This window comes from Marmota monax, unplaced genomic scaffold, assembly GCF_021218885.2.
Source record: "Marmota monax isolate L192 unplaced genomic scaffold, Marmota_monax_Labrador192_F-V1.1 WCK01_AAM20220418_F8-fsc00140, whole genome shotgun sequence".
NCBI classification, from domain to species: domain Eukaryota; kingdom Metazoa; phylum Chordata; class Mammalia; order Rodentia; family Sciuridae; genus Marmota; species Marmota monax.
In genome coordinates this window covers 256,953-278,432 of record NW_026694256.1, presented here as the reverse complement: position 1 = coordinate 278,432, position 21,480 = coordinate 256,953, and the positions used below count along the sequence as shown (strand labels likewise).

At 33.2% G+C, this 21,480-nt stretch overlaps 1 protein-coding gene across 5 annotated transcripts in view; it reads left to right on the top strand.

Moving 5' to 3' along the window:
* The window catches only part of Cep85l (centrosomal protein 85 like), a 231,621-nt gene that overhangs the window by 198,432 nt on the left and 11,709 nt on the right, over positions 1 to 21,480 (top strand). For all 5 annotated transcript variants that reach the window (XM_046466993.2, XM_058586244.1, XM_058586243.1 and 2 more), the window contains 5 exons: positions 1,637 to 1,789; positions 3,481 to 3,635; positions 7,683 to 7,800; positions 8,320 to 8,370; positions 21,073 to 21,180. In XM_046466993.2, coding sequence (XP_046322949.1) covers positions 1,637 to 1,789; positions 3,481 to 3,635; positions 7,683 to 7,800; positions 8,320 to 8,370; positions 21,073 to 21,180 — 585 coding nt within the window. The remainder of the gene's footprint in view (positions 1 to 1,636; positions 1,790 to 3,480; positions 3,636 to 7,682; positions 7,801 to 8,319; positions 8,371 to 21,072; positions 21,181 to 21,480) is intronic.

Here is a 21,480-nt window from a genome sequence, read left to right as displayed (position 1 = left end):
CTCTGGGCCTCATATTTTTAATAAGAATTATATTGTCAGCAGTTTGTGAGTTTATCTAGTTTTGGTTTATTTATTCTTTGACCACAGGTTAGACTGTCACATCACCAGCACTCTCACCATTAATCCTAAGAAAGCCCCAGTAAATGAAAGGGTTTTCTGTTATCAGTGACCCTCCTTACCCAAAGTAAAAATGGACCATAATATCACAGATGAAATCAGTAGACCAAATGATCTGTGATTAATTTTTCCAATTGGAGTTGTTTCAATAAAAACAAAAATTTACATTAGACCTGCATATTCTTATATCAATAGAGCAGTCTTTGTTTATTTTGTGTTAATTTGTAAGTTGTAAAACTGAAAGAGATTAAGGTCAGGAAGTAACTTAACCACAGGAAATTGCATTAGGTAAGACATGAAAAAGAAGGTAGGCCAGGTATCAGTGTTAGCTTTACCAAAAGTTCAGTGTGTAATCCATTATAGTACGACTCAGTTTCCCTGGCGAACTTGGAGACGTCTGTAAAAATGCTTCAGAACCCTGCTAAGTTTCTATAAAAGCATTAAATAGAACACTGGTAAATGTGAGTCCAGGAATTTATCTTTGAGGCAATAGTTTTTGTACACATTTTATTCCTAATTGATCTGAAGTATGAAAGTATGAATATGAGATGTGAAATTTGAAGTTGTCATATTTCAGGTTGTAACATAAAAAGTTATTACACAAAAATTTGAGGTTTAGCTTGTACAAGTTGGGATTTCCTGGAATAATGTACAATGTGTGTTGTACAGTAGATGTTTATTTAATTAGCACAATTTATCAGTGCTAAAGTGACATCAGTGTAAGGCACCTTTATGTTTTCTTTTTAGAAAGAAAATGTGCTAAAAATTTAATCATGACACAGTGCATTAGGAATAGTCTTGATTAAGATGTGAAATTGTTCACACTAGGGTCTTATTTGTTCCTAAGTATTTGGTAATGTCTCCTCGCTCTGGTTGCATTGCTTAGAACATGATAGGCAATTCTTTTGAAGATTTGTTAGTAGCAAAACAGCTTTGATTACTTTATATGTCTTCTTCCAGGAGTTCACATAAAGCATTTGGATATAGCTTTGCAAAAAATAAATTGTAATTATTACTCCAGAGACAAGTACATGTGTGACTTTATTTTTGTGCTTTTCTAGATATGCAGTAACTTTTTAAAATTCCAAGTTGAACTGTGATGTTTTCAAAGTTATTTTAAATATCCAACATCCTTTAGACTCAACACATAGTTTCAACATGAACTATGAAATGACAACTGTTACACTATTGAAATGACAAAGATGTGAACAATCTTGGCCAAATTTGTATATATGTAGGCAATAAAAACTACATTCTTACTGCCACCTGACTGCAATTTATAGGATGCTACCCTGGTAAAAGCAAATAAAAAAAACCCAAAAGTCATAATTACAGGGATATAAAAATTTGAAAAAAAAAAGTGTGAATCTTATAATGAAATAAGGTAAATCTTAATTGAGGGTGGTGGTGGTCTCCACTCTAACCTAGAACTATGGATGAATTCATTGATGCCCAAGACTGTAATGTTTGTTTTGTTAATGACTCAAAACCACTGAAGATTCATAATTTTTTTCTTTAGCTTAAAACCAGAGATAGATATATCAATAGCCTGAAAAAGAAATGCCAGAAGGAATCTGAACAAAACAAAGAAAAGCAGAGAAGAATTGAGACCTTGGAAAAGTATCTGGCTGATCTTCCAACTCTAGATGATGTACAAAGTCAGAGTCTACAGGTAATATGAAATAATGGTCTCGTCTTTTAAATTCCATGAAAGCACTATTCTTTAGAAATTTCACTAATTATAAATTACTATTTAATTGCTGTTTTAGGATTTAGTTGAATCAGAAACTTTGTTCATCCAAGCATGAATAGAACTCTCATTGTTAAATAATATGTGGTTACATTCCTCATTAACCTGTGTGATAACCCTCTCACTTAAATGTTCTACTGTAAAAGGTTGTTTCTAAACCAGTCTGATAAACCCGCCCCATAGATACTCATGCATGTACACGAATTCTGAATTTCTCCAATATTCTCTGCGATTCAAGACTCTTCACAACGTTCTTTTGAGTATCTTTCTAGATGTTTGTTTTCCTCATTCTTCTTAGCCTTTCCATAAATTATTCCTTAGACCTTCATCTGACTTCTGTTCACTCCCCTGATTTCTGTTTTTCTTTTTTAACAGTACCTCAATCCAAAGTCTTCCTGTCAATTCTGGCGAAGCCTGCCTGCCTAAATCTTACTTATAAATCCATAAAATCTACTCTTCAATTTTTTTCTCAAAGTCTTCCTAAGCAGGGTTCCTCAGTTTGGTACTATTGACAATTAGGGGTAGAAAATATTTTCTTTTAATGATCTGTCCTGTGCATGGATGGATGTACACTTTTTGCATTTGACCTTCTGGCCTCTACCTACTAAGCGCTAATAACACTGTTCCCTCCCCTCTCTCCAAATCCAAAAATGTTAACAGACATTTCCAAATGTTCCCTGAAGGTAAACATCACTCCCAGTTGAGAATCATTGGTCTAATCCATGGAGTGCCATTATTCTGCATATTCTCATATCTATAGAGCAGTCTTTATTTTGTATTAATTTATAAGTTGTAAAACTGAAAGAGATTAAGGTCAGGAAGTAACTTAACCACAGGAAGTTACATGAGCAGAAACAGAGCACTATAAATTAAATAACATGAGATGACACTATCTTACAACATTAGGATAGCTACTATCAAGGGTCTTGAACAGATAACAGTGTTATTCATAATAGTCAAAAGATGGAACCAATGCAAGTGTCCATGGGTGTATGAGCAGGTAAGCAAAAGATTGTTTATAAATCATGTATACATAGAGTGAAAAATTACTCATCCCTATAAAGGAAGGAAATTCTGGCATATACTACAAACTGGATTAATTAGAAGATATTTTACTGAATGAAATAAATCATTCACAAAAAGATAAATCCTGTTCTAACTTATATGGGGTCCAAGAAGAGTCAAATCATAGAAAGTAGAAAGCTGATTTCCAGGGGATAGAGTAAGGTATGGATTGGGGGAGTTGTTTATTGGGTATAGAGCTTAAATTATGCAAGGTGAGTTCTGGAGATTGGTTGAACAACAGTGTGAATGTACTTAACACACTGAACTATACACTTAGAAATGGTTAAGCTGGTAAATTTTGTTATATTATCTTACCACAATTCTAAGTAAAAATCCTCCTGTCTTCTAGAAATGCCTAATCCCATTCTCTTCTCCACAGTCCCATTCTCATAACTCTCTTCCACTCAAAGGAGAGATAGTGTTAAGAACTCTCAATGAAATGTAGATAGCATAATTTTAGCAATGTGTTAATCCTTGAGAACCAGTAGTAATTTCTAATAGAAACATTTAATATTTCATGTGTTATGAGCTATAAAAATTCTCCTTAGCTTCAGGTCCTAGAAGAAAAAAATAAGAATTTGCAAGAGACTTTGCTAGATGCAGAAAAAAAGCTCGAAGAGATCAAAAAACAATGTCAAGAAAAAGAAGCCCAGTTAATTTGCCAGAAAAAGAAAGAAAAGGAGTTAGTATCTTCCGTTCAGAGGTAAGAAAACTTTCCAAATCTTTTTACATTGTTTTAAGTTATTCATAGTTCATCAAGCATTTCATTTAAAGTATATTCATTTATAATTATTACTTTATTCTTCTTCTTGTAAATGGACTGCTAAGAAATATAATTTCAGCCAGGCGCAGTGGCACATACCTGTAATCCCAGTGACTTGGGAGGCTGAGACAGGAGAATTGTGAGTTCAAAGCCAGTCTTAGCAACTTCGAGGCACTAAGCAACTCAGTAAGACCCTGTCTCCAAGTAAACTATAAAATAGGGCTGGGGATGTAGCTCGGTGCCCTGAATTCAATCCCTGGTACCAAAAAATAAAAATAAAATAATAAAGTATGATTTCACTGGAACAGATTGTTTCAGATGTGATTTAACATTTTGAAGCAATATACCAACATCTTGCCAAAGGTTTAGATGAGATTAGTAAATAATGAACAAACAAAAACAAAAAACAATTGAAGACTGAGAATATTAATGAAAGTCCTTGTTGGCTTTGTCAAAACTTATGTAAAAATTCTAAATAACAAAACAATGGGGGCCAGCAAAATACTTACACTGCATTCTTTAATAGGCTATGTCAAAAAGGAAGTGATGGACTCCTATTTCACCTTAATGCAAGTAACAGAAATAGCAGTTTTGACATGTACCTTCCAATTCAACTCAAATATCTTGCCTTATATGACTCTTTTAAATTAATACAGCTAGAAATACAGTGAATATTGCCGCAGTCTGGCTGGGCACAATTCAGGAGCCACTCGTCAAAAGAAACTAACTTTATTTTTAGAACACACACGCCAAACAAAACACCTCCTCAGGAAAAACCCTCAGAGCCCAGCTGACACCACTGACTTCCCACAAAGCCTCTCAACCTCCCCCACTCCTCCTGCTCTTGAGGCGATTGGCTGGGTCGCGTGGGCGGAGCCAAAAAAAGTTCCCCAATGAGCAGCTCCCTGGTCTGAAAGGGCAGGGAAACAGCCCAATGAGCATCACCGCAGAGGAGTCAATCAGCTAGAAGTTGCTGGGGCCGCTGTGAGCCAATCATCAGCTGGCAGTCTGAAAGTTTGCTGGGGCCCCTTCGGCTGTGGCTCTCAATAAATATCATTTGTATCATATTGAAATAGAGTGACTATCATATTCAGAATGTGTGGTTAAGCTTGGAAATTAATATTGGATTCCTAGAACACCTAGAGAACTACTATATGCCTAAAGAAAAATTCTCTTTCTTATTTAACTTAAACTTTAATGTTTTAGTCAGATTTATCACCTCTGTGACTAAAAGATCTGACCAGAACAATTATAATGGAGGAAAGGTTTATTTAAGGGCTTATGGTTTTCAGAGGTCTCAAACCATAGATGGGCCGGCATCATTCTTCAGGGCTCCTGGTAAGGAGAAACAACATGGTGGAAGAGTGTGGCAGAGGGAAGTAGTTCATAGATGATCAGAAAGCAGAGAAAGAAACTCTACTCTCCAGATATAAAATATATGTCCAATAACCACATCCCCATTTAACCACCTCCAGCCATACCCACCCACCTCCAGTCACCACTCAGTTAATCCCATTAGGGATTAATTCACAACACAATCCTTTCTCCTCTGAACCTTCTTGCATTGTCTTACATGTAAGCTTTTGGGGGATACCTCACATCCAAACCATAATACTTAATATCAACTATAAATAGATAAAACCATCCTCAAGAATAATATTAAAAAGCAATAAAAAACTAAATGTAAGAAAAACATTAAAGTACAAACTCTGTTTTCAGCTTTTAAATCAAAAATCTATCAGATTCCATATCGATTCCATGTTAATATTGCTTTGCTACTTCTTTCAAAGTCTTGAGTATAGGCTGGCCTGTTTTTTTCCTTGGTTTTAAAGTAGAAAAGTCTCTGATTGCTGAGATAATTCAGTCTTCAGTCTTCCTGATGTCAACTCAAAAAAAAAATCATATTTTTGATTCTACCTTTATTTTTCTCCTATTTGATGCTTTTTTTTTTTTTCACTTTAATTTTCCTCTTTTATAACCCCATATCTTATACCTAAACTTTAGTCTAAAACACCTTCATGAGCTGGGATTGTGGCTCAGCAGTAGAGCATTTGCCTAGCATGTGAAAGGTGCTGGGTTCGATCCTCAGCATCACATAGAAATAATAAAATAAAGGTATTGTGTCCAACTACAAATACACACACACATACATGTACATATACCTTCATAATCTTTGCTTGTATTCAACCATATAGCTTTTTCTTTCATCTTTATGGTAAAATGAAAGCAATGTAGCTGTTCTAACTTATAAAGCACCATGATAACAAACTTTAAGCTGTGTATTTTAAGAGCAGAATTAACAACATCTGAAGATAATTGAATATTATCTTGTCACATTGTGTGCTTTTATATATTTATATGATTTTAAATTTATACGGTGCTAGTATCATCCTAGAAGATTTCTCTTGCTTTCAAGTAGATATAAAGAAAAAAAGTTTGTTAATATTCTTCAGTACTTGTATAGTTTTGGTGTCACTTGATTTTGGGTCCAGAACCTTAGCTTTCTCAGCCATGTAATAGTCCTTAAATTTCAAAAGAACTTCAGATATGTATGTGATCATGAATTATGTCATATTTTTATCTATTTTATATAATATTTCTAAGTTTCTTTTTTAACTCTTAAGAACTTTTGGAATTTATAAATTGAGAAAATAGAAATTAAAATTAAAATATGTGGTAATAGTTTTCTCTGCTTTTCAAGAGAATTATTATTTTTTGAAACCAGCATCTACATTTCCTGCATATATAATATGCATGAAAAAACTTACTTGCTATTTATGAGAACACAGAACATTTTTTCCCTTCTGCATTCCTGGCTTACTTTTTAATTTGAAAGACTTCAATATTTTTAATGAATTTTCTCTCTCTTGAAATGTTACAAGTAGCTGGAAGATAGTGTCTTGACATTGAATTGTGTGTCTTGGCATTGAATTGTGAAAGAACTTATTTTGAAATAGAAATTATTTTTCATTTATAGATTGAAAAAAAGTATTTTTATTATAAGTAACAGTGTATTGCAAAGCAGTAGACTACATGCTAATACATAAAACTGTCTCTTGCCATTATCTATTTATAAAACATGTCTGAAGTGCTTATTGTACCATCTAGGATTGTCAGTTCTTTGCAATCTAAATATGGCATTGCCTGCTTTTGGAAGAGAGAAAGCTTTAGACACCCATAATACGTGAAAAAAAAGAAAAATAATGAAAATATAAAAACCTAAATCATAAGAAATTTCTCTTTTAGGACTCTGCTACTAGAGAATGACAAACTAGAGTTATTTCTAGCTTTCACGTAGTTGTTTTTGTTTCGATTTTGGTCATTATTGTTAATGATATGATTTCTTTTAACCTAGACATTACTATTGTTCTGTTCTCAAGGAGAGTATCTCACACGCTGCCCCTTTAACCTTTTATTTTTAATGTGCCAGAGGGGCTTCCTTATGTTGTTTACTCTTTGCCATAGATAGCATGATAAACTTGCCAAGTTGCAAACATAGTAGAGTGCTATTCTTATGAATGCAGGAGAATGTAATTCTGTACGTTTAGGCAACAAAACTATCCTTAGAAGCAGACTTTTGGTCAACTTAGAAAAAAGGGCAAAAGATGTATATGCATATTCATAGTCTCCCTGCTGCAGTCATCTTAGTTGAAAAGCTGTGCTTTTAGGGAAGAAAGAATGAACAGAGTGTTAGATTAGAGAGCTCACATTTGGATAATGAAGAACTTTACTGAGGCCTAAGGATGTCACATACTAAGCAACTCTGGTGTCAAATTTTCCTTTTAGAGAAGGCGATAAGCCTCTAGCTAATGGGCCTTTCTTATTTGTATAAAATAGATAATCATATACTTTCTGTGCGTCTTGATTGTTGCTTGATTAAAAATGTTATAGACTCTAAGATGGACAGCATTTATTTGAAGCCATCAGCCCAAATAAGCAAATAGAGCTGATTTTCGTCATCTAATTATGTTTTTCTAAAACACACAGTTTGCAACAAAAAGTAGAAAGATGTCTTGAAGATGGAATCCGACTTCCCATGTTGGATGCAAAACAGCTTCAGAATGAAAATGATAATCTGAGGGAACAGAATGAGGCTGCTTGTAAGGTCAGTAGATGCCTTTGATAGTAAACATGAAATCACTACTATGCGAGTATGGGTATATAGATATATAATTTATAGCCATTTTTTGTGAGTTGTGATTTTGTTGATATTTAAATAGCTTATAAAATTTTGAGTTTGAATGTTTGTATTTGGAAAGAAAATAACCATTTAAGTAAGTGTAAAAATTTAATTGAAATAAATGACAAAGCAAAGATTATCTTTTTCTTTACTAAACTGTTCAAAGTCTGTCTCAAAATTATTTTTATAAGTTGCGTAGAGAAGAGTTTTATTGAGAACTACAGGAAGACTTTTGTCATTTAAATATGTGTGATCTAAGTCATATTGTTGTTTAAAGGATACTTATTATGAAAACTTTTGTAAAATTTATAAAGACACCTTTTAAACAAATTTATAATTTCCTGTGCCTTTCTTTGTTTCATCTTGAAATACTGGTACTTTTGAAAAGCGATGTGGGAAAAAATGAGTTTATTCACTAAGACTGATTTATTTCCTGTGTTTTAGATAATAGACAACCAACAAGGTGAAATTAACAGAATGATTCTAGAAATTCAGGTAAGGAATATTTTATACTATTTTAATTTAGCTACATGCTGACCTAAAAGTATTAAAACATACATGTGTTTGTATGAAAAGATAATTGTACCTGAGGTAAAGTAAAATTTTTTTTTAATATTAATCTTTTTTCTCTTATTATTTTTATTTTGCATTACAATTCTTAATACACCTTTATTCCACAATTTATCATATCTCTGATTGTATATAAGGTATGTTGACACCAAATTCATACCTTAAATATTAATCTTTTAGTTTTTTAGAAAGAAATTTTTATTTAATAAATCAGTTTTTCCAAAATTGTTCTCTGTTCCTCACGTCTTCCTCTCTTTTTATTTGGATGTAGTATATCTCCACGACTTTGAACATATTTGATTTAGATCATCATAATCAAGTAGTTACAACCATGAACTGTTTTTGTCCAATTATTTGATCTTCATACATTATTTCTACCTGAAAAGGCATACAGAGCCCCATTCTGTCTATCTTATGCTCTTTATCTCCATCAGATTTTCTTCAGAGTTTTATAATGAACTGCCTTTCTCTGCCCCATCCTTTAAATATTGTTAATCCTGCAAGCATTTCTGTGTCTACTCCCTGGTATTCCATTAATACTGCCTTATGTTTTTATTATTCTCTCTTATTCTAATTGGCTTTCCTTATTTTCTAATTACACTCTCCATCACTATTGTCTCAGCCCTGTGATGCTGTTTATTGTGATACATCTCAAGTACAAAGATAATCTGGTAACTCTTATCTGTGGAATATCTCTATTATCTGTGGTCAAAACACTAAATTCTAAGCATCAACACAAAATCATCCTTTATATTGCCTCTCTAACTGCCTACCTTCAGTATTCATACCATTCATATGCACATACATATGATGACTCAGTAAATCTTAGTTCTTATATAGTTTCCTAAGAGTGTGTCCTTTTTGGTATGCTCATCTGGCAAATATCTACTCAACTTTCAGGATTCTGCAGAGCATTATTTTATAAAACCTTGACAGATTTTTGCTTCCTCTTAGGTAGCACTGCCTACTCTCTGTTTAACTTTTGCTCCCCTTCCTAATAATTTTATATATTACTATTTCTACAGTATCAAACTATAACACTTTATTTACATATTTTTATCTTTTTCTGTTAGTTGCTCAAGACAGTGCAATGATCTTGACATATCATACATTTGATTCAAATAGAGTATGAATTCTCATTTTTCCACATGTACAGATTACAGGATCACATTGGTTATACATCCATGTGTATACATACAGCAATCCTAACCTAAATTTCTTGAGAATGGAGGCTGTGGTAGCTCATCTGGAGATTTTGACCTTATCAGAATGCCTGACACATAATACACAGGTCCTAAAATTTGGAGACTAAAAGGATTTTCATTCTTTTACTCATTTGCCATGTATTTACTGAGCTACTACCTATTTTCCAGGCACAGTTCTTGTCATATGTGATTCATCAGTGAACAAAACAATTCTAGTGGGATGAGTTGGAAAAATAGAAAATGAATGTCACAGGCTATTAAAGCTTTTTCTGTTAAAAACTTGCTATTTAATTGCCTGGGTATGTGGCTTAGTGGTAGGCCTATCATGCATAAGGCCCTAGCATTGAGAAGGAAAAAAAAAGTATTTTTTTTTTTTTTAAATTAAGTAGACTAGAAGGCAGTGATAGAAAGTGCTGCATTTCATAATGTGGTCATGAAGTTTTTCCAAAAGAGGAAATATTTGAATATATCCAGGGGGATAGCATGCTAGACAAAGAGAGCAACAAATGTTCTCAATGTTGCCTAGTGTGCTTGCTTCAAGACCAGCAAGAAGGCTGTGAGCCTGGAGTGCAGGGATAGAGGCAGAGAGATGAGAGGTAATGCTGAAAAGTAACCTGGACCAGATCACGTGGGTCATATTTATATTTTAATCTGAGTGTGATAAAAAGTCTTTGGGTAGATTTTATGGAGTAAATTTTTAGTTTTATACCTTATAATTCTATTATTCTTTTTCTTCTTCTTCTTCTTTTTTTTTTTTTTTTTTTTTGGCAGGAAGGGAGGGGAGCTACCGGGGATTAAGCTCAGGGGCACTTGACCACTGACCCACATCTCCTGCCCTAGTTTGAATTTTATTTAAGAGTCAGGGTCTCACTGAGCTGCTTAGCACCTTGCTGTGTGTGTGTGTGTGTGTGTGTGTGTGTGTGTTGCTGGGGATTGAACCAAGGGCCTTGTGCATGTGAGGCAAGCATTCTATCAACTGAGCTATATCCTCAGCCCCAGCACCTTGCTTTTGCTAAAGCTGGTTTTGAACTTGAGATCCTCCTGTCTCAGCCTCCTGAGCCGCTGGGACACAGTACCCAGCTTATAATTCTAAAACTCTTTAAATGAAAGTAAAAAAGGTAAATGATTTGCATGTCAGAAATACATACAGTCTTCTTTGATTGTTTTTTGATAGTACTACATGATTATCAATTTAATTAAACATCAGTCCAGTTCAACAAGTATATGATGAGCCCAATGGACTAATTTACAGAGGTTATGACCTTTATTTTATAGTCTTAAAAAACTGTAGCTTCAAATTTTCCATAAGCCATTAGAATCACAAGATTGTTAGGTTCTCTCAATCATAGTTATCTGACTTCTTATAGTACATAAAGAAATGAATTTCTACGTCATATGGTAATATTTTCCAAGAAGTAGATCTAATAAAAGTTATCTAAATTAGGAAAAATCAACACATAAACCTTGGCAGGAAACTTGGATCAAAAGACTGGTAAGATTATGTTGGTCACATACTATCCCCTTATGTTATAGTGTTCAGTATATGTTTGTATTAATTCAAATGTTTATTTATCTCATTTGTGGAGGTATTTTAATGTAATTACTCCCGTATATTGTCTTTGGTAACATGTATGTCATGATTATTTGCAATTAATATGTAGAACAGAATGTAATTTTATGCCATTGAATCTTTGATTATAAAATGCTTGAGCAATCATTCTTTTATTTCTTCAAACTACTTATAGAATTGAAATCAAATTAATGAGTACATTTATTTCCAAATATTTGAGCCCAAACAATATATTCATTAATTCTGTTGTCTTGTTATTTAGAAAAATAGCTTTTTCTTTTCTCTTTATCTACCCTACCTATCTATCTATCTATCTTTTTTTACCTTACCAGTTCATTTATCCATTTTGACCATGTAGGCCTATAGATGATAGTTTTCTTTCTTTTGAATTGTTTATTTTTTCTTTTTAGTTATACATGACAGTAGAATATATTTTGATGTATCATATATATGTGGAGTATAACTCCCCATTTTTGTCATTGTACATGATGTGGAGTTAACTGGTCATTTATTCATATATGTACAAGGAAAATCATGTTCGCTAGATGATAGAATTCTTATAGACACAGACAATAACATTGATTATGTGATATAGCTATATTTTTCAAGATATGATTTAAATGACAAATTATAGATGGTGACAATTATGACTCACATCTCTTTCCTTAATTTTATTTATTTAAATTCATGGGGTTTTTTTGGCCCCTCATAGTTGAAAAAACTAGGTTTTTGTTTATGTGTTTTTACTTATGACCTTTTATAAACATGTGTACTTTGTAAAAACCTGAAAAAAATGAACTCTAATTATTTCTCAGGCATTGGAAGTTCTGAAAAGAGCGCTTTGACTTGAAAAAGATTTATTGTGTTGCACTGTTGTTAATGAGCATAATTAATAGGCATAGTATCAAATTGGTAATCTCCTAGAGTAGTTGCCTTTAGTAGCTAATTGTTAAAACTGCCTCAGTTTTCCTCATCTGTCTATTTAAACGATGGTGAACCTTATACCTGTGTAGATTATGATGTCTTTCCCATGTGCTTTACTGCTGATTTTTAATTTCTTCAAATTCCTATATCTAACAAAATATTATGTAGTTAATAATAGCAGAGAGCTTTTATATTATTTTTAATATAAATTATGCATTTAGCTATCCCTACAGTATTAAATTCATTGTAAAATTTCACTGCTATTATAGTTTGAATGCTCTTTCTTCCTAACGGTAGTTGGACATTGTTTCATTTTAGAGTGTTTAGTAAACAAAGATAGCGGGTGTTCTTGTTTTACCTGTGTACAAGTATGCGTGTATGTGTGCTTGTGCGTGTGCGTGTTTTACTGGAGATTGAACCGAGAGGCATTCTACCACTGAGTTACATCCCAGCCTTTTCATTTATTTAAGACAGGGTCTCATCTTGCTAAATGCCCCAGGCTGGTCTTGAACTTGTGATCCTCTTGCATCAGCCTCCTGAGTTGCTAGGATTATAATCATGTGCCATAGTGCCCAGCTACATAGATTTGAGTTTTGCTTTTTACTGCTTCTTTGTGCCCCTGTAAACTACTAAGATCTGATTTGTTCAGTGATCATTTTACTGATTTGGAGTACTGCATTGCTTTGGGTATTAGGAAGTTGTTCTCAGCAGTTTAAATTTAATCTCAAAAGGGAAAAATAAAATCCCATGCTATGTGCATTTTATGTCCAATTTTGCAGGAGATTAAAAAATGAGACAGTGTTTCATAGTGAAAATTCTGTGTTTAAAGTATAGCTATAGTTTACTACCTCATATCAGATCAAATGAATACTTATCTGGTATAGATTACAGACAAGTTTGATTGACAGCTTTGTAATTTGGGGAAAAATTGGTCTCCTACCAGTAATACTAAATTTGTTGTTGAATATATAAAAAGTACTTTTTTATATAGAAGTATATGCTAAATTTGAAATTGAATTGAGTGTTATAAAATACAAATTTATGTACTATTTTTTCATCGTTGAGATAATTGTTAACAGGCATGAATACTTCATTTACTCACTGATCTTTTAGAAATGGTGCCTTTCTTTATGGTCTTAAAACTAGTATAGCTAAACTGGCTTCTTCTCCTAAAGGCTTTTTTTTTTCTTCTGTCCATATACAATACAAAAAGATATTTTGCAATAGAACCTTCACTGTCATTTCCATAAATGTTACATTCAGAATGTGATTGAGTTCTACATTGGGCATTACTTTCCTTCCTATTTTTTCCTCAAAAGCACATTTCACCTTTATAAGCCTTTTTCTTGTTAGCTGTTATCACTGTCTTGTATATTTGTAATCTTTTGGCAGAGGAGATTATAGAGCAAAATGTTTCAGAAATGTGTATCTGTTTTCTCTAATGTTAAAGTGTTTCCTCATTACAAGAACTTATACATTTAAATGGTCTTTCTGAATTGACAGCTATCAGTGAATTATTATAATACCACAAAAGACTAGAATGATAGTTCAGAAGTCATTAAGACTTGTTATTCTTAATAGGAATGATTGTAGCCAACAATTTCAAAACTGTTGACAGTCTGTTCAATTTATATTAAGAAGTTTCCACATTCTCAGAGGAGTCTGTTACAATTTTTACCACATGTCTCATAAGCCTTCATCTACTAGATTTTCTTGGTGGAAATATTGGGAAAATGCATTATAAGCCAATGGAATGCCTTATGGATAAAATATAATATCTCGGGCTGGGGTTGAAGCTCAGTGGTAGAGCACTTGATTAGCATGTGTAAGGCACTGGGTTCAATCAAACAAATAAATAAAATAAAGGTATTGTGTCAATCTGCAACTAAAAATAGTTTTTTAAAAAACATAATATTTCTCACCTAAATAAATATCAATTTCTTTAATGTTGTCTTATTGTATAAAGTTTATCTCCTTTATTTTGTTATTATACTGTTGTAATGTGTCCTAAGATGAAGTTTTTTCTTCCTAAAGTTTAATTTTTACAAAACTTACACGTTAAATAGATTTTTGATGAATGAAAAACTAAAAATATTCTCATTATATTATTAATATTTTTTGAAACAACCAACCAAAAAATGTCCTTACTCTACTCCTTGTTCTTATAAAGAACATGCTATAGTTTTTGCATAATTATGTCAGAAAAATGTGTAAAGAGTGTATGTCTTTAACTTCTGAAAAATCATTTGTTTGAAATGGGGAGTAGCAGGGAGGGATTCAGTTCACTTGAATTGTGAAAGAATGTACTTGGACTTGTTTGTAGTATGTCAAATCTATATGGATGTTCAAATTATTTGGAATGCTTTTTAAAATATATTTTTCTGGGTCCCAGTTGTGAACCTTAATGAATCACTATCTCTGGGATGAAGTTTGAATTATACATTATACTGCCAAGTTCCCTAGGCAGTCCTTAACATAGCCAGGGAGTGGTCCTATTTCTAGAGTTCTCAAGTTTTACAGTCCTCGTTGTGTTTGGTGGACCACGGAGTGGGAACTGCGTGGTAAGACAGGCTTAAATAAGAATAAGGTTTAGTTTCTTAGACACCTGGGTATGTTTTTGAGTACATATAAGCTGTTTTGCTAGATCTTACTTACAAACCAGAACATAGATCAGAAGCTAGATGTAAAGAAATTCAGGCAGATTATTTTTTCTTTTTATTGCTAATTTTTCATGTAACAATTTTATGATATAATTCACATAATATTTTGTTCTCATATTTATGGTGTATGCTTCAGTATTATTAGTATATTCACAGATATGTGCAGTGAAGACCACAATGAATTCTAGAACATTTTTATGTTCCATAGGAAAAAAAAATCTCCATAGATTTGCTTATTCTGGACCCTAGATATATCCAGAGTCTTATGTGTTTATTTTTCTGACCCATATTTAGCTAGTAAACTCCTAATTTCCAGCTGATACCATGTACTATGGCATCACTTGCTTCACAGACTAATTCATTCTGGCTCCTTTGAGGACTAGTTACTTAGGTTAGTATTTGAGATTTGTTCTTACCCCAGGAGTATTTTCCAGCTATCTTTTTCTCTCTGGGAAAGTAACCTAGTCTGAAGAACCCATAAATCTAAAAGTAGTCTACCACATGCCTGTTGCCACAACCTCCAGTGTTTTTGAGAGTGCTCTTAGGCTTGAATTTCTCTATAAAGTATATTGCAGTTGAAGTCAGTTCATTATAGATTCCTTTGGAACTCCCTGTTCTATGGCCTGCTTCTCCTCAGGCAAAATCTCTTTAAGCCAGATCAGTGGGTGTGGGGACAATGGCAGTCTTCTGAGTGACACTCTTACTTAGGAGCTGAATAGTCAGTGGAGGTCTACTGGACAGCATCTCCCTTATCTCCTTAACTTGCTTGGCCCAGCATGTAACACTCCTAACCCCATTCCCCACCCCACAATCTGGGGCAAGAACAATCAGGACCCCATTATTCTTAATGGTGCCACACCCCAGATAAAGCCTCCATCCCAAGTGATGATCTGAGTGGAAGAAAGGAGCCCCCACATTTTGGCTGTTCATGCCTGAAATATGTAACAAGGGGCAGGATTATAAACATTGATGTCCTTTCTCTTCTGGAAAGATAGTTCACCTGGGAGCTGAGCAGAGAGGGAACCCCGTATTATTGAGCGAGAGTCTGGGGTGGAAGTTCTGTCTCAAGCTATGAAAGAGGGATAGGGTGAGTCTTGTTTTGCAAATCAGTCTCTTGCTTTCCTGATTTTTCTCAAATATTTGCCTGCCTGCTTTTAGGATCATTTCCAGAAACTTTAAATGTTTTCTAATATTCACCCATTTTGTTGAGGAGCAAGTCTGCAGAGTTTCTCATGCCATTGTGCTGAAAGCAGAACTCTCAGGCAATTGTTTTCAGAGTTATATCAGAATGCAAAATGACAGCTAACTGAAGAAAGGAATTAGAGCTGTAGACGATCTTAGATTCTAATAAACAGGAAACTAAAAAGTGGCATTTGCATAATTCTTGTTTGCTTTTTTTAGTTTTTACAAGTATTTTGAAAATTTACCCACAGGAATGAAGAAAAGGGATTTTTTTTTTGGTGGGGGGAGGGATGTGTGGGGGTACTTGAAATTGAACCCAGGGGTGCCTAACCACTGAGTCATATCCCCAGTTCCTTTTTATTTTGAGACAGGGTCTTGCTCAGTTGCTTAGGGCCTGCTGAGTTGCTGAGGCTGATCTTGAATTTGTAATCCTCCTCCTTCAGTCTCTCAGGTTGCTGGGATTATAGGCATGTGCCACTGTGCCCAGCAGGAAAAAGGATTTAATATTTGCCCATACTTAGACCAAAGTGAGAAATAAAGCTTCTGGTGCCAAGCACAGTGTTTGTTAAGGTGGCGGTGAAGTAATGATATCACATGTTACAGGAACTCTGCTCTCTGGTTAATATTTGTTATCTCTAAACTTCAGTCACCTTACAAAGTAAGAAAACATATTTTTTAATACATGGAAGAGCTGAAAGAGGTTACAACTAAGATTCTAATTCATGTCCTTTTGACTTCAAATGTTTATGTTCTTGGCATTACTCTTAGCTTCCTCAAAGTGAAAAATTCCAAAAGAAAAGCAAAAATGCACCAAAAAAGTGTTGTCTGATTCCTTCTTTATGGAGGCTCTAATGACAAATCATTTTAAATGAATCATTCCCATAATGATTTTTAAACTGCTGCACATCAGAAAACCAGGATCTTCTGTGGAAAACGCCTTAAATTCAATTGCCCTGAAGTATAATTGGGAAATTTTGTCTCCAAAGTGAAATGTAATTTTTAATATATTGTAGTCTGCACTATGATGGTGGTATTAGTAGTTTCTTGAGCTCAAATAAAATGCCTCATCGTATTTTCTGTTACATTTGTTTTAGGAGCTTTATAATGAACAGTCTTTATCCAGTTTGGCATTTGGCATAGGGCCTTGCACAGAAAAAGATGCCCAGTAAATATTTGTTAAATGAGTGAAATAGCCTTTTTATTAAAACAAAAAACAAATTAGATATTGACTGGTTACTTTTGCATTGACTCATTAGTTTAGTTCATTCAATAATTTTTTCTGAGATTGTACCACGGGTCACTTTTCTAGGGGATAACTAATGAACAAAACAAGCAAAAGCCTTTGCTCACAAGAAAATTCACCCACTGTGCTGAATTTGGAAACTACTCATTAATAGCTAATCTATCTTCTCTGTGCTCAGTCTAGAAATCTTAGAATTATTCTTAGCTCTTCTCTTATCTCACATTTGTCTGTAAATTCTTTCAACTTCACAGTATATCTAGAATCTGGTTGCTTCCAGATTCGCCTCCATTGCCATCCTGCTCTAAGCCATCTTTGTTTCTCATCTGTTATTTCTTCCTGTTTCCATCCTTCTCTGCCCACAGTCTGTTCTCATCTGTCTGAGTGATCCTATTGAACAAAAATCAGAATACATCATGTGTCTACTCAGAACTCTTCCTCCTTAGGACTTAGGAGACCCTACCCACTCTGTTTTCCATGCTGCATTTCATCTCTGACCCTACTATAGCTCCACTGTTCTTAGTATGCTGGTTGTCTTGTGTTTGCTGTTTAGCAAACACAGATCTTCCCTAGAACCTTTGCACTGACTAAAACACTCTTTCAAGATATCTGGAGAACCTAGTTTCTTATTTACTTCAGACCTTTGCTTAAGTGTCACCTTTTCCAGAAGCCCTTATTCTCTGGCCTCCTTAAGATTTTACAATACTCTATTTGTTCTCCACAGTAGTAATCAAATTATAACACACAAAACTATGTTATATTTACTTTGTTTCCTTTAGTCTTTTTCTACCTAATAAAATATTTGTGAAGGCCAAGAGCGTTGACTGTTTTGTTCACAGAATTGTGTTTATATGAGTAATTGCGTAATGTAACTGTGTAAAATTTGAGCATATCTGAACATGTGCATATGTTTGTGTATATGTGTGTTGTAGAACTAATGTTTTTTTTTTCCCTAAGTATTTCTTGTTGTGTGTATAGAGTAGATAAAATCTGCTAGCTAAGGTACATCTGGCTTTCCTTCATTTGAGCTTTTTGTATATGGGTCATTCCCAAAATATTTGACATCAAAGCAGTATATGTACTTAGAAGTATCTTCAACTTCAGAAATGAACATAGTATATACCAGTAGGTTAGTAACTTAGTAGAATTTTTAAAAATATTATTTACATGGGAATTTAAGAGATATAGACATTTGAACTTAATTCAAATTTTTAATTTTAATAAGCCCCCATATGTCTAGTGAATTATAAACATTGTTATTTTGAACTTCACAAAAATCAAATATTTATTTCAGTAAATAATATAGGTTATTTTATTTAAGTGTACTGTGCCACCATTTTGAGCAATTATATTTTTTTAAATCTTCAAGAGACCTCAAAAACTGCTTTGCAAAATTCTTTTGTGAAATAACATGCATTATTTATTCTTTTTTTTTTAATATTTATTTATTTATTTATTTATTTATTTTTAGTTTTCAGCAGGCACAACATCTTTGTTTGTATGTGGTGCTGAGGATCGAACCCGGGCCGCACGCATGCCAGGCGAGCGCGCTACCACTTGAGCCACATCCCCAGCCCCATTATTTATTCTTGATAGAATAAAAACTGAAACTTCTATAGAGTTTTTTATCTTACAGATAAAATGTACAAACTTGGTATTATGGATTTATATGTCAAAAAAAATATGTCATTGCATTTATAAAAACTAACACGTCTCAAAAGCTTATATGATTTTATGTTAAAATACCCAAAAGAAAGTACTTACCAAAACCTCCTGTGTTGTTAAAGGATAGAATGGTTACAAAAAATCAACAACAACAACAACAAACCCCTACAAAGATCCAGGTGTGGTGAGGCATGCCTGTAATCCCAGTTATTTAAGAGGCTGAGAAAGAAGGATGGAGTCCAGCCTGGGCAATTTAGCAAGACCCTACCTCAAAAATAAAAAAGTGCTAGGCATGTAGCCCAGTGATGAGTAGTAAATAAATAAAATAAAAAATATTATTTATTATGTTTTTACATGAACTTCATTTTGGAGATGTAGTTTAATAATCAGACTTTATTCTATTTTGTCTTAATTTGAATCTGATGAGCCCATAAGTATAGTTTTTTTTTTCTCCCTTTATCTTCAAATCCTAAAATATATACTTTTTCATACAATTTAGGATAAAGAGGTAATTAATGTTTTTGTGGTGAGAGATTGCTGTCTGACAGCTCCAACACTCATTCCTGGTGTTATCCTAGAAATGGTACAATTTGAACCTTCTAGGAAAAGCTCATCTGTGAGCTCTTTCCCCTGTTAAGGGGTTTCCTGATAAGTACCCTTAAGTACACCCAATCTTACATGTTAACCTTGATGTTATTTACCAAATCCAGTTTTCCTTCTTTTGACAAATAGCACCACTGCCAAACACTTCTGCTTTTCTGATGAAGAAGGCTGCCTGTGTCATCCATCATCGATTTAAATTTAGCCTTACGTAGAAACATGAGTCACTAGCTAATTATTAGTTGCATTCAAGGTGACTCTGAATTGGTTGAAATATAACACACCATGAGCTTTTAAAGAATTATATTATAACATTATGAAAACATCCCTCTTCAGTTCAGTTTTCAGTGTTAAGATGTGAGTTTTAGAGTAGTTTATCTATGATGCTTTTCTTCTATAATTCTAATAAGCAGTCACAAAATTTAAGAAAATTTAGTTTGAATTCTGGATTACAGCCAAATCTTATCAGGTCAGAAAATCTTTGCAGGACAAATAATTCTCCATATGTCATTGAATCAATGAATTATGAAGGAATTTTAGTGTCTAAAAATATACACAGAGAGTCTCATATGTCTGCATGCTGTGAATTACATTTTTGTCACATATAGAACATTTTTTTTCTTGGAAGAAAATGTATTATTACATGGTTTTATTGGTTTATAAAATATATTTTCATTATTTAGAGTAAATTAAATTTGAATGTCTATTACTAAGAAGTCTATATTTATCCTTCTCTATTAAATTTGAATGTCTTACTAAGAAGTCTATATTTATCCTTCTCTCTCGTCCTTGGTGATAGCTGTCTCTCTTATTCCATCCAGAGATAATGCAGAAAAAACTCTAATATAAATTCTATGAATTATGTTTTGGGTAGTCATTATATTGGAGTATTTTGAGTTGAGAATAAATACAGACCTGGAAGGAAAAAAAAGATATTCTTCCCTGGTCATGTGTTTGTTGATTTTGTGGTCTAACCAAAGGAAAAAAGCTGATAGAATACCTAGAATTCACTAATAACTATAGAATTTATGGCAAGGTTTTCATTAGTGTAAGATGAAAATTCGGATTAATCAGCTCAAATAATCTAAGTACTCTAAAAATGTCCTCTATGTAACCTTGGTCAACTCAGGGTTTTCTTATAATAGTATCATATCTAGATGATTTGTAATTTTATAAAGGAGTAAGAAAGAGTTTAATTTATTGAAGTCCCCCAATAAATTTATGGATTGAGATCAACACCATGTAACATAGTTAGTAAACAGAGAAGGGAGACTGTGCTAACATATTGCCAATAAACAAAAAAAATAAGAATTATTTGTCATATAACATTAAATAACAATTGTAAATTTGATGTGTTTTACACAGATTAAACATTTCCTTATGAAGTTTTTTTGTTCGTTTTTTTACTTTTTTCTTGAAGCCATTCACTCTATAAGTAATGAGTCATTTTTAAAGTAAAGATTTAATCTTCTCAGAAACTAGGAAGGGAAAAAAATTGAAATTATTCAGACTCAATATTCCTTGTTACCTGTATGTGTGTTAACATGCTTTGCTTTATAATTTTTGTTGTTATTGTTCTAGTCAATGCAGGGCAAACTTTCTAAAGAAAAATTAAACACACAAAAGATGATGGAAGAACTGGAGAGGAAAGAGAGAAACCTGCAAAGATTAACAAAAGCACTGCTTGAAGTGAGTAGATGAAATTCAGACTGCCTTGAAAGGATGATTCACTGCCTATTTAAATTTAAGCCAATGCTTATTTTGATTTTGTACATATTAATTAATAGAAAGTTTTCAAGGAGACTTAACTATGTGCCAGTTAATTAAATTCATTAGGTTTCTTATGAAAATCAAAAACAAATTTATTTTTCTTATAGTTAAATCTGTAAAATGGTATTCTAAAGCAAAGCCAAATGCTGTCTGAAAATTTGGTCCCAAAGTGAAAAATAAAATAAAAATAAATCAGGCATAAATTGAATATAAACAAAA